This window comes from Centroberyx affinis, unplaced genomic scaffold (assembly GCF_046629955.1).
Source record: "Centroberyx affinis isolate AG114_WGS23_722 - 3 ecotype Tasmania unplaced genomic scaffold, CSIRO-AGI_Caff_v1 ptg000859l_1, whole genome shotgun sequence".
Lineage (NCBI taxonomy): Eukaryota > Metazoa > Chordata > Actinopteri > Beryciformes > Berycidae > Centroberyx > Centroberyx affinis.
The window spans coordinates 496,136-513,828 of record NW_027279453.1 but is presented as its reverse complement, the minus strand read 5'-3'; the positions used below and the strand labels follow the sequence as shown (position 1 = coordinate 513,828).

The window sequence follows — 17,693 nt, the reverse complement described above, 5'->3', positions numbered from 1 at the left end:
TTTGTTGTTTGCCAGATATATCAAAGTTGGGTTATGATTGTGCTTCCCATTCTCTCCCTTCATACAAATAATGTCATTTCCCAGGTCTGTGTGAACATACACATCACACTATAGCTATAAAAAGTAGATCAGGAAAACATGCAGACCACAACTTCTTCCTCGTCTCTTATCATGCATCATGAACTCAATTGATTTGTTATCATGAGTTGTAATGACATTTTACAAAATAGAGTCAATCTCTCAGGATTATTTTTTTTTGAAAATCATTGCCTTTATTGCGAAGCGTTAGTATAAACCACCTTAAGTAGATGAAACTCATGTGTCCAATCATACAATAACTTTAAAACAACTTATTCCTGACAGAATTTCCATCTTTCTCAACATTTTGGGAATATTTTAGATCTTGTGTAGAGCCACAAAGTCTGAGATAAGCTCTGGTTACATTTTCAGTGCTGTCTATTGATCACTGCAATTGAGTATTTTAGTGGCACGATATTTGAAAAAAATAAATACATTTCATATGTAAATGACTGATCTACAAAGACTCAAGTCCACAGTCACACACTCCCATTGCGCGCACACTCATTCTCAGGCAGTGAAAGTCAATGGAGATGAGAATCAACAAGACTGCAGGCCTTATGGAGCTAAAAGAGGTACTCTTCATGGCTTGTAGCTGACACACAAACCATTAAAAGATAGCAAGGAAGTGCAACTGACCCGACTCAAACCCAGGTGTCAGGGATATATTTAGGCTCACCAGGTTTCATGCAGAGACAGGACTTCTCTGCTACTGAGGCAGAAGGACCTTACACGTACGTTTTTGGGCTGAAAGATGACACTGTAGTGTCGTTCATAAGACACATCATTTGAGCCATTAGCAGGTGTCTCGCCTGCCCCCCAAAAAAGAGGGTTTGCAGACTACGGCAAGTTTCTCCATGAGATGCATCATAAAAAAACATGAGCATGACCGAAAAAAACATTATGTCCATTGTCTTTTGGTTGTGTATCCATTTTCCTTTCTTTTTGTCAATCTGATCTTCTCTCAGCCAATTGTTACTCTCCCTTAAGTTTACTTGTCTTCTTATGAAATGGCTTCCTGTCACGTCAGGCTGTCGGTACCCTCTCGCCGTGGCGACTTAGCGGCTGGCGGTGAGTTCTGTGGTTGGTCGTCTTGTTGACCGTTGCCGTACAGATGTGCGGGTTTCCGTGCCACGAAGAAGACACAGTCATAAACGTATCGTAACATAGAGCGGTCATTCTCTGTGTAGGTTGTCTGAACTGACTCCCTCTCCACCTGTGGGACACACATGAATGCTTTGTTTCAGACATCAATGGGAATAAAAGATTTGAAGTGAAATATGAACCACTCCTATGTGTTTGTAATGTTATTCAACTTGGATGCGTAAACTGGGTTTGCTTGCCATCAACATTTAGTGAGATGTGTTTTTACAGTTAGAAGCAAGAGAGACCAATGCACAATACATAATTCAGATAAGTTTCAAATAAGGGTTAATAATATACAGGGTGAGCAAGGATGGAAGATGATGATTCCCTCAGTTTTATTGCATCAGGAGAGGAGCTACTTTTACTGCTCCAATGCTGAGTGACAGAGCATTGTGTTATTAAGTCATATTTACCTCCATGTGGAAGCCATATTTAATGATAGCTGCTCTGATGTCTTCGTAGCTCAGTTCAACTGAGAGCTCATTGGCCATGTTCTCAAAGTGGTACAGCAGTGGGCCTGGTGAAACACAAGAGTATTTAACCTTTGGACATACAATACTGCTACTATACATACTGTTCACTTCGAGACCTTAGGGAAGAAAGATCAATTTTGAAATCTATCTATGCTGAAGGACAAGTCAAAGGTTGGCAAGTCAAGCAATTGCACTTTAAAAGTTAAATGAATGGTAAAAGGTCCTTAAAAATCCTTTAATACTGTTAAAAATAAAGCGAACTGTCACATCAAAACATTTCCAGCACAGCGACAATGGAGTTTTATCACTGAAAAATGTTCAGCTACCTAAAAAAAACAACAATAAACATCAGGTTTTGGTGTCAGTCCCTCAGAATAAAAGGGGGCTTCTTTCTAGACTCACCATTTTACACAGATGTTCAACAATCATACAGGGAGAAATCCATCATAGAAGAGGCAGAGATACCAATTTCTTCACAGACAGTAGCCTCAATAGGCCAGAACGCAATGCAGTCACAGCTTGCATCTTTGCGGATCTGTTGTCAGTAGTGTATGAAACATAACGTTATATATAACTTCTTTAATGGCTTTTTGTAATTTGGATGACTAGGTTCACCACACTACTGCTCTGTCCCACTCTCACTTTTTAATGACTGGAAAAATTTACTACACTGTCACTATCACTCTCTCCACTCACACATGCACAGCACAGAGAACTCCTTTCTCTGGGGACTGTCAACAGTCATTCTGGGAATCGTAGGAAATCATTAACTTTAGTAGACGAGGCAGGTTGAGGGGAAATGGGGACAGCAAAAAAGTAATTACAACACTTCATAACGTCATCATCCTGGAATGAACATCGCAAACTGATGATATCTAACAGTGTTTGGGTATCGGAGGGTGAATGTTTATTGTTTCTATTTGCTTTGACAAAGAACATATTTCTCTAGTAAGTATGGATCTATACTGATGGACAGTATTTGTCTTTTAACTTCACAATATGCAGTTTTTCTTATTTACTCAATGAGACCATTTTGTTTGCTATTTTGCTCCTTAACAGTTATATAACTGTACCTCTTTTCCACTGACTAACTCACCTAGGTTGATCCACACTCCACCAGGCTTGAGAATCTTCCAGATGGTCTCCACATAGTCTATGACATTGTGAGCTGTGTCAATAAAGAAGCAGGTAGCCACGCAGTCCCAGGAGTCTGAGAGAGACAGAAAATATACTATAACATGTACGCAATGCTTTAATAAATGAATATAAAAGTTGCCTACAGTGTTTAATTCAGCATTTGTCCTCCAGTACCAAACCAGTGTAATTTGACTGCTTACCAGTCACTGGTCAGGCACACTACAAAGGTGAAAGATTCACACAGCTTTTAAATACTGACCAGACTCAGTGTAGACCTCCAGGAAATCCCCTGCTACCATGGAGAAGTCCGCATTTGGCGGCAAGCTCTGAGGGTTGACATCGGGGAAGCTGATAGGCCGTGTCTGGTCAGATGATTTCTTGTTGTTGCTAAACTGGTGGATCCAGGGGTACAGGGTCAGAGAGTTCACCTTCTCACACCTGAACGGAGCAGTCCAAAGTTGAGGGCAAGTGGATGTGAGTGGTAGTGTGGAGAGTACGGGATGAGATTTGTGCCACCAGACAAATTGAATTGGAATTATGTGTTCTGAAATTTTATGTGATCAGTGAAATTGAATGTAGGAATTTGAATCTGAACTTTTAAAAATCAGACTTCTATTTGCTTGTTTGAAGTTCAGTTTTTCAATATTCGGTTTCAATTAATAGGTCTACCACAAGCAGGGGGTTCCCCAAGCGCCGGCTGCCGGCTATTTAGCCATCTACTCACCTCTGTCTGGCCGGCTGATTTTATAACTGAATGTCACTAAATGTTCACACTACCAGAATTTGGTAGTGACAACAGAATTTTTGAATGAGAGTGACTGCGCATGTCTGGTACACACTGGAGCAGACTGAAGTAAAATGACTAGACTCAGACTGTGTCTGTACGGGTATCAGGAGTCACTCCACTCCTCCAATCTCACGATGGCTGGAAATAATGTCTGTAACCACAGTAACGTTTACTTCAGACCAATGTGGCGGCTAACATCGCCTGTATTTTCAGTTTGACACCAGTAACCAGAGGCGTCAGTTTATCCATCAGATCTTAACAAACCGCCACTGACAGCAGCGTCATATTCTCTTTTTTCCATCGCAGGAAGTTGATACTTTTAACGGCAACATTTGGACCGAAGGCCGCAGAACTGGAACCGCAATGTTAAGGAAACAGACTGGATAGAAAAATTGAGAATGTCTCACAACATTTACCTCCGTCTCTTTCAAATTAAGGATGATAATGTTACCTAACATAAGGAGTGTTGAGCCGTACCGTCACATAACAACCAGCTGTCCAGTCCAGTTCTGGTTCACACTACTCAGACTAACCGAATCCGCTCTCAAATTCAGTATCACTACCTGAATTTTTCAGGTAGTGATAATAGATAATAGATAGATAATAGATAATAATAGATAATAGAAATTGCAAGGGGAGTTGTGAGTTTTTTTAGATGTTTCAAAATAATAGTGACCTCAGCTGAGCCTCTGCACAACGCGCAGCGAAAGGCTGCCATGGTAACAACGGACTCAGCTGAAGTGTTACAGCTGAAACTACTGTATAACACTTAGCTGAGGAGATCATTTTAGGGGCTTCATTACCATGACCATGTAAAATCATTATTTAAACTGATTTATGTTTCCATAATTATTGGATCTTAGTTCTGTGAGTGCAGTAGTACTCAGGAGAGAGATCCAGTCTTGCTCTGAGAAGACTACAATATGCATTTGGTATTATATTTATTACTATTTGTAATATTTTTGTTTTACTTTTATTTTTGTTTTTGTTTGACTACTTATTTCTTCTGCACTGACTGAAGAAAGTACATTAAACATTCACAATTAAAAAACATTATCAGTTTATTTTTCAATTGAGCATTGGTCCTGTAATAAAAATGTTTATTTATGTTATTTTAAGTCATACTTTCATAAACATATTTAAGGTTTGTTTATTCATTCGGTAAAAATGCATCACCGGAAAAATGTATCTTGCCATCGCAAACATCCCTTAGCCGGCTACTTTCCCCATCTGGCTGGCTACTCAAAAATTTGGGGAACCCCCTGCACAAGCAAGCAAATACATAGCCTGTAAGAATGTATGCAAAGGAACATGATAGTCCCTAAGTGTTGTGCAAGGTAGCTGGAGTTGTATGAGTATTAGTGTGAGTGTATAAGGTACCTATTAAGAACAAAGTTTGAAGAGAAGAGCATGAAGAAGCTCCATTCGTTGCCCTGGCAAATATAGCCCAGCCGAGCGATCTCCCATGATAGACGGCCAAGCCCAGCACCCGGAACCAGCACGCTCACCTTAGACACATCACTGACATAATAAAGTGCACATATCACATAGAAAACATGTAGTAAGTCACATGATTAGAATTATTACAATGCTTTCATGCTACCATAGTGCATGGCAAAGGTGTGTGACTATTTGTTTCTATCATTATGTATCTATGTGTCTGTCTTTCTGTCAAAGTGTTCCATGTACGCCTGGGCAAGCTATATATGGAGCATGTGTGTTCTCTCACTATTGGTCACTGGGGAAGAGTCTCTGGATCTCTTGGATGAGGGGCCGGTAGCAGGAGTCCCTCTCAGCCCGGCCCGTCTCACTCCAGTCTCGAACAAACTGCTTTAGGGTGGACTTAAGCTTGTCCATGTCAAACGTAGAGGCTGGACGCACCTTCCTCGGATCCTCCTGGAGGATGAAGAGAGGGAGACACCACAACTAAATTCCTCTTGAATATATCACAAACTATCAAACTGTACTTTTATTTTATTTAACCAGCCAAAGTTACACACAGTATTCACACTAGGGAGCTGCCCGGTACAACCACAGCCTTCTGTTGTTGGACACTGAGCAGCTCAACTGGAGCAGATGGGGGTTAGGTGCCTTGAGAGAGGGGAGAATGTTGTCATTCACTTTGCCCACCTCCGTTTTCCCAGTCAGTCCAAAGATTAAAACTGACAGCCTTCCAGTCACAAGCCCATTTCTCTAACCTTTCAGCTACCCCTGCGAATACTTTGTTCAAAGCATGACATATGGTAGGGCTGGGCGATATGGTTGAAATCAATATCATGATAATCAGGATAATAAGGATTTTTCTCAATATCAATATATATCACGATATGGTTCATGTATGCAAAATCACGTTAAATAATCAAATTAATGTTCATCTCATTGAACCGAATGGTAATGTTAGGTGTGATGTCAATCAAAACAGAAATATTCAAATAATATTCGTACCATACCTAATTTTATAAGAGTTTTTAAGTAAAATTTGCTTGTCATCATCAATTTAGACAGCAGAAATGTGTGTCACGATATCAAAATATCTTCATATCATCACGATATGATTCCACTGAAAGACGATAAACAATAATATTGAATTATCGCCCAGCCCTAACATACAGTATGGCATATGGCACACTTTTATCCTAAGCACCATACAGTACCATGAAGGCTGATGTATGGTTCTGCGTCAAAGTGTCGCCGTATCTACGCTGTAGGTGTCTACAGTGGTGTGAGCATTTATAGTTCTGTGTTGGTGATTCTACACATAGACCACGGAAACGACAGATGGCTGTGGTGTGCTTTGTTAGCATGTTAGTAATAACAACAGAAGTAGTATCGTTTACATTCTCTGAAACTCATGTTCTGGAATATTTCTCGGCACAAATTCTTTATAATTTGGGGATGAGGTGTCCTACAACATACAACATATTTGCAGCCCTCCTCAGCTCATCTCTCTTCTATCTGCTCCATGTTGTCTTCACTATCGGCAGACATCAACCAGATACAGGTAGGAGGAAATACGAAGCAACCCAAGTGGACCAATCCCAGTTCTTGCAGTCTGGCGTCACCCAACATGCAGTTAAAATTTTGAAGAGGTGCACGTGAGCTTGAGCGGCAGTCTCTGTGGGCTACACTGGCACTGCAAAGACCTACGGCGTAGCTACACCAACACTTTGATGCAGAAGTATAAATTAGCCTTGAGTGCTTACCGTGCTTTATATTATATATACACACACACACACACACACACACACACACACACACATACATACATATATGTAATATACATATATATAATATACATATATATATATATCCTATATATGTGTTTGGTGAGAGTCAAGAGGCAGAGACAAACACATAGTGCCAATATCTGTGTTCATCAGTGAGCACATTCCCCTAATAATCAGCCTTACCCTCTCGCCGTACTCCATGTTCTCAAACATGTCGATGCAGTTGAAGACAATGCCCTGCAGCACCTCCTGGTTGTGGTCCACACATTGACTGATGCGGGCCAGGTTGGGCAGGACACTTGGGAGCAAAATCTGGTGGTGCTGCGGTAGGCTCAGAAACTGACGCTCTGCACGATTCACCTGCTCCTGGACATGGATTCTGACAGGAACAACCACAGGTTAGACCAGGGGATCACAAACTTTTTCATGTCAAGGCCCCCCAACTAGATACACAACAGACTGTAAACCTGGGAAAAATGTTGTCCCAGGGATCCCCATTTTAAGATTTTTTAGCTGTTAGGCCTGATTTGGCCAACAATTTATACTGAAGGTGGGGTGATAACAGGGGGGAGAGCTAAACGTCTGATCCCAAAGGTCCTTCCTGCCCCATCTTCAAACGAAATGGGTTAATGCCATTATTCCTCACTCATTTCGCTCCCTAGGAGGATCCCTGGGGGGCCCTGGACTCCACTTTGGGAACCACTGGGTTACAGCATTGGATTAGAAAGGTGATATATAAAAGCTTGTGAACTGTGAAAGAGGGAGAAAGGATGGACTATGGTCAAAAGAAGTAAAGAACAGTAGTGAAGCTAACGGATAGCAACTGAATGCCAAAGGAACCTGTTAAAATAGTAAAAAAAAAAAAACAAAGACAAAAAAACGCTCTGGCTAAATCTATCTAAACTATCTGGCTGTCTCACCGGGGAGTTTTCCCTCCAACAAACGTGAAACTTTTATAGCTAGTCTGTCTCTAATGATGCTACTGTTGTTAGCTTACACCAACGTTCAGAGGCACTAACTAGTTGGCGCTGGCTACTAACGTTAGCTACTTTGTTTGATGCACTGTATTATTTTTTAAATTCCCTACCTGTAATATCTAAACGCATCGATTACTTTCCAGAAATGCTGCCTTTCCAGCTTTGCCTCTTCCTCCGGGGTATATTTTATTCTTTCTTTGTGAAAATAAGGTCCATTTTGCGCTCCCTCCCCTGTTGTTTCGGCCATGTCTAAAAGCAACTCAGACCCATCCAATCGAAACACGATACATTTAGGAAGCGTTTTTTCCATTCAGGAAAAGTAATCGAGCACATATTCAAAACTCATGTTTGTGTAATGTTTAAAAAGTGTGAACTACTTAATTATTTAGTAAATACCAAAAGTGACCAAGCCTGCCTTATTTTTTTTTATAGATTTTTTTTTCAATTCTGTAGGGGGTGTTTTTGGCTAGATGTAAGGTTTGTGGGTTTGACAAGGAATTTAATAAATGTTTTTATCCCGTATAACACACGTTCCATAATATTGGAAAGCAGGCTATTTGTAATGTGGGACACCCCCAACAAATCCTGAAAACATATTTAAATTAGGTTTGTTATAGTATATTGGGTTTCTTTGCTTTAAAACAATGCTGTCATAACTAATTACCACCCAGACTGTGATTCATGGCTGTATCATTCTGTATACATATCAGTACCCTTTTGCGATCTAAAGATGATTGTCGATTCATATGTCAACACCAACATTATACTTAGGCTATTTATGTTTTTATTTTAAATTTGTAAGCAACCTGGGCATTCTGTTATGAGTCCCATGTGCAAAAAACATGCCATGAGGTTATAGAGGTCCCTCCCATATTGCAAAATATGTCAGAAAAATAGGGTTTGTTTAAAAAAAGGTTGTGCCACAGCTGACGAGAGCAATATACACCCCCACCCCCACCCCATCCTCCCACAGGGTATGGTTATGGAGGATTCTATGGGAGGATTACAACTCTGATAACCTACATTTGCTAAACATACAGCTACTAGTTTTTTATCCATGTACTAATATTTGAACCTTGCTTTATGTTGCCTTCAAAAAAATAAATGGGTAAAACAAAGAAAAAAGTTTTGTTTTGCATTTAAATCAAGGAAACACAGAACAATAATTTTGTGAGGATTTAATATCTGATGTAACAGCTTGAGTTTGAGTGAGTACAAGGTGTTTTCTTCATCAGATATTTGGGTTGACAATCTTGCCCATGAAGAGGATGCTCTCTGTGGTGGGTTCGATGATAAGGACCATAAATGGACGGTCGAACCGCAAGGCAGGGACTATATGGAGGGACAGAGGCATGAAGCCAACCCCTGTAGCAGCTGCAGCGGTGGCTCCAGCCTCATCCACATCCAAACTGGCTTGGTGCACAACCTGCAGAAGGACAGACAGTGGAGTAAGATGAAGGATGAATGGAATGGAAAGAAGGAAAGATGTGTGCGATAACATATTTACCATTAATTGGTATTCAGATATAATCTGACCATTTGGCTCTCTATCCTTACCTCTGAGACAGCCAGTTTCTGCCCCTCTGAAATACCACTGAAATCTGCTGCAGCACCAAACATGTCCGCCATTCCCATTCCACTCAACACATCGTTCAGGGAGTAGGAGGTCTTGATGGAGAACTTGGGAAGAAATACCTTGTTTTCCCTAAAAAAGAAATGGAGAAATATGCAAACAGCAATTGACAGATTCTATACTGCAGTTGTAGGACCGGTAATTCTGGAAATGATTAATCTATCTCTTCAACAGAAAAAACAAATGCCAAAAAATGTTTCACCTAAACAATCACTGACCATTGTTCCTAAGACACCAACCACAACATAATGTACATCGGATTGATGGTAGAGGACAATACTGTTGATATAGTGTTCTCCAGCACAAAAGCTTGATTTTCACTTGTTAGTAGATACTAGGTTCTTCCAACCTGGGCTTCATCCACTTCAGCCATTTGGTGACGTGGCTCTGGCAGATGGCATCCTCCAACCCAGCCAAATCCTTGTCAGGCAGCAACAGCAGCATGGAGTTGGAGTTGTTGAAGGGTAGGCGGAGGACTGATGTAGAAATTCCCTGGTCGTAGTAGAAACTAAATGTCTCCTCCAGATTCATCATCTGGACTGGAACCTGGAAGATGACAATTTGAGCATTACGTGCCTTCCAGGGAAAAGAGGAACAGTATCAAGGATGCACAATGAAATCACAGACAAGTCAAACGTGGTGGGCTCTATCTAAGGTGACTAGAGGTGTAGGGCAGTGATTGCTAGCATAACGATTGTAACATAGCAATTCTGAATAGGCAGTGCGAGTCTGAACCTTGTTCTGCTCATCAACATGGAAGTCCTCCTCCCTGGTGTCCTTGGGGTCGAATGGAGTCTCCCACTTTCCTATTTGACAGAAATGATGGTTGATATAATACATTTCTAATGAGAGTGCATCTTATTTGACGGAAGAACCTGAGAATGATAGAGAGATAGAGATAGTCCACACACCACATCTCATCTCATACAACCTCTTACCTTTGTAGTATATGTAGCTGATGAGATACATGACTGTGCTAGGATCCAGGTTTTCGACCAGCTTGTCAATCTTCCCATTGGTCTTCTCCCCCACGTACCTATTGATGATATCAGCACTCTCTGTGGTTTTGTTGAAGTCGACAGTGAACCCATCTGCAAGGTATGACTGCTTCAAGACCTCCAGGAACTCAGGCCGTGGCTTGAAGGTGTCATGCACGAACACAGCAGTTCCTGCACTCATGTCTTCTTGAGACGTCGTGTTGGGCCCGGAGAGGAGCGTATGAAAGGCATGATCTACGTCCGTCTGAGTCAGTAGAGAGCTGTTGAAGCCCAGACCATCAAAAAGCTGCCGGTGGGTCTCCTCCCGGGCCCCCACAGACAAGGCAGCCAGGGCAGTGGTCACACTTATTGGTGAGAAGAAGATGTTCTTGCCCTGTGAGTCCACCTGAGCTGCTAATTTCTTGTACAGGCTGTAAGCAAAATCTTTGTTGGCTGAAGTCACCAGTGAGACACTTCTGGCACTGTTGTCAGGTTCAGTGTGGTGGTGCTCATGACCTTTGACATGTGAATGTGAATGGTGATCTTCATGGTGATCGCTTCTCCCCAGGCAGACCACTGCTGATAAGATCCATATCTCCAAGGCTGTACGCATCATGGTGAACTAAGACAAAAGTTCAAAAGTGCACCATTGCTCATTTTGTTATAGCAAACATAGTCCTTTACACATGCAGTCACTTTTCAGATGTTACAATGAATTTGTTGTAAATTTCTACGTAATATGACATCATGTGTATTTGAAATCACAACATTCATTGCAACTCCAAGAGGACACATCTTAAGAATTCAGTTACTTAACTTTTTTCCTTTTTACAATTTAAACACTTGGCAGATGGTGATGATTTTCCAATTCAGCCTCCAAACTTACATCTCAAATTCAAGATGTCAAACATAATCTGTCTTGACTTTTAGCAAAGCATTATTAAACATGCATTACAAGGCTGAAATAAATAATGCTAAGACTTCTCAATCTTAATAAAATTACTTACTTACCCAGTTAGAGCTTACGTCTCCTCAACCAAAGACACCAAACCGCAGGCTGAAGAGGGGGAGATGTCTCCTTTTTAAGACTGATGAGGGCAACTGAACTTTGATATGTTTATTTGGTATCTCCGCCTCTTATTTGCTCTGGCCTTCATATTTGCTCTGTGTAATGATTACTGTCTTACTTTACTGTCTACAGGCTTTCCACATGGTATCACAGCTGAGACTGCAAATGGGAAATGCAAAAGCCAAGCAGCAGCCATTGCCTGTTCTAAGGGTTGCACAACTCAGCAGTAGTTAAACCTTTGCTTGTGATGATAGCTGTCTCTAGTCTGTCTCTAGTCTCCAGAGGTGGACAATCATGTGCCATAGAGGGCAGTCTGCAGGTTTTCATTCCAACCTAATATTACACCAGGCGATTTCACTGATTTCTTCCCCCTCTTTGGTTGAAGGTAAGCTGATCAGTGAAATCACCTAGTGCTGTAGCACCAACCAACCATTCATGTGCTGCTCATGTTGCCACATAGCCGTGGTGACGCTGGAGGAGAGCAGGACCAAAGGACCTAACATGTCTTATTAATATATAGTTTATTTCCAGCCCTAACACTGACTGACCACACCCTGCCATCAACCCCTTAACTCCAAGGAACCACAAGGCATTGGGAATCTGTGGGTCAGCCACCATCACCACCTGGCCCACCAGACCGCGCTGGTACATCGTTGTCCCACCACTTCAGATGGAGCTGCAGGAAGGTGAATGTGGTGCTTCTGGAAACAGTCCAGAAGTGGTCAAGCGGTCAGCAAAGACAGCCCGACCACTGAAAGGGAAGGGAAGGGATGCATTGCATTGCATCGTCATAGCATAGTGTTGCCTCTCCCATCCTGATGCTGATCTGTGCTGTGGCCGTACTTGACAGAGAGCACTGACAGTCTACTGGAGGGAGAGAACAGGCTTATTGACTTGTGTAGTGGTGATAGGTATTGATGGTGTCTGATATCAATATCATTTAGAGTTAGCTTCAATGAGAATTAAGAATGGGGCACCAGATAACAGACAGCATCAACAGGTCTCATGAAGGAGTGAATTTTCGGCATGTTTGTATTTAAACCCACACAATGAGCACAGGAAGTGACTTTATGCAAAATAATATATTTATTACTAAACTAAAGCACTCTCAATAATCAGGTAAATATAAGTGAATATAGTACAGTATATACAAGAGGTATACCTATGAATTGATGAATCAATGGCCATGGAATAGATGATCATGTGAATATGCAATACTAATAATTAAACCAACATTTCAGCAGACACAGTCATGGAAGATGAGCAGTGGAAGACATGAGTCAGCAACGATAGCAATAAAGGGGCGAAAGTATAACTATCTGGAAAACTGACTTAAATGAATCCTTGAATAACTGAATGGTTACTATAACTATAGAGAGCCATAATAAAGTGTGTGATATGTGTGTGAAGTGTGAATGTAATGGAATAGCTATGTGTGATGTATGATATGATGCCCAGTGGACAATGATCAGTACATACGACACCAGCGGAGGTCCGGAGGGAGATGAAGCACGCTGAGGCCGGGAGTCTGTGAGGAGTTTCGGCTCGACGAGGTGCTGGAGGATGAAGATCCAACGTCTGTTCAGTTGATCTCATCAGGCCGCAACAGGGTGAAGCACGCAGGCTGTGGGCTGTGGGTCTCAAGGCTAACGCCGACCCACTCTGGAGGTTCCAATGATTCTTCAGAGTTAAACTCAGCAGGATAGCTGATAGTGAGGTTGTAGCAGGCAGACACACAGACACACGTGCTGGCGTGTGTGTGTCATTTGTCAGGCAGATAGGCAGGCAGCAAGGTCTTCTTCACTGTTTCGGATGAAACAGGCTTTCTACTTGGCTTGTGATGGTGATGCAGTTGAGTCTGTCTTTGGAGATAAACCTTGGACAAAAGTTGTTGTCAGACTCCGTTAGCACATGTGTCACGACCACGTAAAGTGCATGAAATCCGCATTGAAAATGTGTGTGTTTGGTTTTGTTGTGATCAGTTGAGGGGTGTGTGCGTGGGTAGTCTAGTGTTACGGCTCATTACATGAAACCCTAATTTTGGTTCCCAGATCTAATAATAATAATTATTATTATTAGATCTGGGGGGGGGGGGGGGGGGGGGGCTCGGGGACTCTGGGACTCAACTCATCCACCACCGATGTGTAGCACCCACCTGAGTGATGCACAGCAGCCAGTTTGTGCCAGAACGTTCACCACACATCAATCTAACCAACCGATCTATCCAATATAATTGACTGTCATAACATTAACATTATTAAACTCAGGACAAATTCCTGAACACTTTAATATTGTAACACTGCAGCGTGGCTAATAGCCAGAAGAAGCAGAGTGAGACTGTAATTCCTTTTTGATAGCTCAAACAAGCCCAGATTTATTCCCTGATTAACAAAGACAGGGCTGAGTGTTGGAGTTTTATGGTTATTTACTAGGACTGTTCCTTGATACCAGCTCTTAGGGGTAGAAATGAGGTAATTTACATTGAGGTCAGTGCCCTTTCCTTTCGATATCACAGTCTTCCCCCACCATACTGATCTGTTATCAGGGAGGAGGCTCACACAAAATGCACAGGGCCTTTCCAGATGTGAGATGACAATGACGGTATGGGTGCAGTTACTTGGAGCACTTGGAGCAGCTTGTATCCCTCAGAGAAGTGATCCTTTAGTGCATGTGGAGTGTAGCAGGTGTGGCATGTCGTCTTTGTGGCCTTAGACACCATTTGGGTTTGAGTCTGGAGATACAGCACAAGGGTGAGAGTTGGAGCATTGCTGGCTGTGAAGTCGCTCACCTTGGACTGGCTTCCCTGCTTCTTTTGGAGGCTGCCAGGGCAATTGCAGATGGGCCAGAGCTGTGTCCCAGGGCCCACAGGTATATGTCATTATCAGGCCCTGTCCCTTTCTCCGCCTTGTGTGGCAGTCATTGGCTGAGGTGCTGAACTGTCACCAGCAGCCTGTATGAACGTCACAGGCCAGTAAAAGTAAGCAGTAATTTTCGCACAGAGACAGATTTTGTAATTAGCCATATGTCAGACCTGTGGGCCTGACTCATTTATCAATACACAGGATATTATGTTAATATCCCTTGTGCCATAATCCAAGGTAAGCATTCCTATGGAGGCCCAATTCAGAGTTTAACAGAATGATATACTACCATACCAGTGAGTACCATAGAAAACATCAGGCTACACCATCATAAATCTACATCACCATAAGACAGGCTGCAACATTCACCAGCTACCTACTCTAGCTTCAGGGTGAGTGAGTGTAGGCAAATCATTGGGGTTATCAAGTGGGCAACCTCCTTCACCGATTAAGTTACATGCTACATCTAAACCCTACTAAGTCACACACTAAGAAAGTTACATCCTACAATGCCCAAGCAGAGAGCAAATACCGACCAACTCAGCAGTCCGCATTTCCACATTGTATCTGCTTAGGCAAAGCTAAGTCTGACTGGCCCTGCTGGCTTGTCTGGCAGCTTCTTAAAGGCCTATTTCACTGCTGTGAATATGATGATTTATTAAAACTAGGTCACCCATGTAGTAGAAATGTGCAATTATTTGTGAAATTGGAGCCCTATGACCAGAGAAAACTGAGAAAACGGCTGTAGATTCCCCATATCACTCTTAAGGGGGAATCCTACAACAACCAGAATGCATTGCGCGCGTCACTGACTCTGACTGTGTGTTCACGGCCAATGTATCACCAAAGACAAAGCTAGCAGAGACAAAGTAGCATTATATCTCTTTACTGAGGCTTATTTTCATTTACAAAACGTTTTTCCTCATCGAGTCTGGATAAATCGCTCCCATTTTCAAAGGATCATAAAACAAAGCAGCGCGCTGGAGTCAGTTACGTTATGTGGATCAACTCACCGAGTGCTGAACGGTGCCGCTGGATGTGGCTGCAAGTTACAGGTAAAGTTAACACAGTCGCTGTTCGCTGTTGTTCTGTATTCAGAGTTGGCAATGTCCAATATAATATTCTGTCAGAAAACAAAGTCAGGTTCACCAAAGCACCGTGAAGTTTGTTGCAGCGCGAAGTTTTCTGTCTGTCCTCCTGACGATCATCACCGGGCGTTCACAGGTGTTCAGCCCCCGGCTGCAGGCGCGTCTCCCTTGGCTGACGCTGTTACAGCTCCCGTGGTCGCCCTCTCCTCCACACTCTGTTTTGTCTGATTCCACAGCACTATATTCGGCCTCATAAGTTGTAATAGTGGCACCACATCTTTGCTCCAACATTATATTGTAAAGCTACTTGCTTTTTGTGTTAGATTCAGCTCTTCTGGATGAATCACGGAGAAACTTAGCAGCTTAGCTTACCTAAGCTGCAGCTGAAACTTTGCTCCGGGCCAGTGGTCGCTTCCTCTTCCTCTTCAGAATCAGCTTTATTGGCCAAGTGTACACATACAAGGAATTTGACTCCGGCTTTTCCGTTGCTCACAATATACTTACACAGAATAAATATACAGCTAAAAACAAGGACAACACAATGGACAGAGGTAAACCTAAACATCTAACTACTATGTACAAATATACATATATATATAAAAAAAAGTATAAAAAAGTATAGAAAATATATATATATATATATATATAGTATATATATACATATGTAAACAACACTGGGACAGTAGTGCAATGGTGCAGAGTGCAAAGATGCTGGAATAAATATTATATATTATATACACAAATCAGCTATTCTATGGATGATGATGATGATGGTGATGATGGGGGAGGAGGGCGTGAATTATATACATGAGGTAGGTGTTACAGGTTTATTGCACAGGGATAGTTTCTGTCATTAAGTGATTTAATTGTTCATCAGCGTGATGGCCTGTGAGAAGAAACTGTTCTTGTGTCTGGTTGTTTTGGCGTACAGTGATCTGTAGCGCCTACCAGAGGGGAGGAGTTGGAACAGGTTGTGTCCAGGGTGAGATGGGTCTGCAGTGATCTTTCCTGCCCGCTTCCTGACTCTGGAGATGTACAAGTCCTGAATGGAGGGCAGGTCGGCACCAATGATTTTTTCTGCAGTCCTGACTGTCCTTTGTAGTCTGTTCCTGTCCTGTTTGGTGGCCGATCCAAACCAGACAGTGATAGATGTGCAGAGAACAGACTGGATTATTGCAGAGTAGAACTGGATCAGCAGCTCCTGAGGCAGGTTGAACTTCCTGAGCTGGCGTAGGAAGTACATCCTCTGCTGGGCCTTTTTGATGAGTGTGTCTATGTTGGACGCCCACTTTAGGTCCTGGGAGATTGTGGATCCCAGAAACCTGAAGGTTTCCACAGCAAACACGGTGCTGTTGAGTATGGTGAGGGGGGGCAGTGTTGGGGGGCTCCTCCTGAAGTCCACTGTCAACTCCACAGTTTTGAGCTTGTTCAGCTCCAGGTTGTTATGACCACACCAGAGGGCCAGCTGTTCAACCTCCCGTCTGTATGCAGACTCGTCACCATCTCGGATGAGGCCGATGACCGTTGTGTCATCTGCAAACTTCAGGAGTTTGACAGATGGGTCTCCTGAGGTGCAGTCGTTTGTGTAGAGGCAGAAGAGCAGAGGGGAGAGCACACATCCCTGGGGGGCGCCAGTGCTGATTGTCCGGGTGCTGGATGTGGTTTTCCCCAGCCTCACCTGCTGCCTCCTGTCTGTCAGGAAGTCTGTGATCCACTGACAGGTGGAGGCTGGCACAGCAAGCTGGGTGAGTTTGGAGCGGAGGATTTCTGCGATGATGGTGTTGAACGCCGAGCTGAAGTCCACAAACAGGATCCTTGTGTATGTCCCTGGGGAGTCGAGGTGTTGCAGGATGTAGTCCATGTTGACTGCATCATCCACTGACCTGTTTGCTCGGTAGGCAAACTGCAGGGGGTCCAGCAGGCAGCCTGTGATGTCCTTCAGGTGGGCCAACACCAGTCTCTCGAAGGATTTCATGACCACAGATGTCAGGGCGACGGGCCTGTAGTCATTTAATCCTGTGATGGAGGGTTTCTTGGGGACCGGGATGATTGTGGAGTGTTTGAAGCAGGAGGGGACTTCACACAGCTCCAGTGATCTGTTGAAGATCTGTGTAAAGATGGGGGCTAGCTGGTCAGCACAGACTTTCAGGCAGGAGGGTGACACGCCATCTGGGCCTGGTGCCTTCCTGGTCTTCTGTCTCTGAAAGAGCTTACCCACATCCTCTTCACAGATCCTGAGT

The 17,693-nt window shown here is 42.9% G+C and overlaps 2 protein-coding genes across 2 annotated transcripts; both read right to left on the bottom strand.

The window, feature by feature from the left end:
- Positions 1-274: 274 nt before the first annotated feature.
- Positions 275-8,072, bottom strand: carnmt1 (carnosine N-methyltransferase 1). Its single transcript, XM_071521122.1, has 8 exons — positions 7,936-8,072; positions 7,032-7,227; positions 5,351-5,517; positions 5,002-5,142; positions 3,094-3,272; positions 2,794-2,907; positions 1,638-1,741; positions 275-1,294 (listed from the first exon to the last, which is right to left on the bottom strand). The coding sequence occupies exons 1-8, from the start codon at positions 8,070-8,072 to the stop codon at positions 1,100-1,102; spliced, it is 1,233 nt and encodes a 410-aa protein (XP_071377223.1). The 3' UTR covers positions 275-1,099.
- Positions 8,073-9,056: 984 nt separating this feature from the next.
- LOC139645425 (serpin A3-2-like) lies at positions 9,057-11,051 on the bottom strand. Its single transcript, XM_071521128.1, has 5 exons — positions 10,397-11,051; positions 10,194-10,264; positions 9,808-10,004; positions 9,383-9,530; positions 9,057-9,251 (listed from the first exon to the last, which is right to left on the bottom strand). The coding sequence occupies exons 1-5, from the start codon at positions 11,049-11,051 to the stop codon at positions 9,057-9,059; spliced, it is 1,266 nt and encodes a 421-aa protein (XP_071377229.1).
- Positions 11,052-17,693: the final 6,642 nt, after the last annotated feature.

Bases quoted from the DNA above. Each gene is read 5' to 3' on its own strand.
- carnmt1 (XM_071521122.1), bottom strand. From the start codon at position 8,072: ATGGCCGAAACAACAGGGGAGGGAGCGCAAAATGGACCTTATTTTCAC. The intron at 5,518-7,031 runs GTAAGGCTGATT...TTCATCCTCCAG, and splicing joins ACATGGAGTACGGCGAGAGG to GAGGATCCGAGGAAGGTGCG. The intron at 1,742-2,793 runs GTGAGTTAGTCA...GTGTTTCACCAG, and splicing joins TGGAGTGTGGATCAACCTAG to GCCCACTGCTGTACCACTTT.
- LOC139645425 (XM_071521128.1), bottom strand. From the start codon at position 11,051: ATGATGCGTACAGCCTTGGAGATATGGATCTTATCAGCAGTGGTCTGC. The intron at 10,005-10,193 runs GTTCAGACTCGC...GTCATCTTCCAG, and splicing joins ATGTTGATGAGCAGAACAAG to GTTCCAGTCCAGATGATGAA. The intron at 9,531-9,807 runs GTTGGAAGAACC...TTTCTTTTTTAG, and splicing joins CTGAAGTGGATGAAGCCCAG to GGAAAACAAGGTATTTCTTC.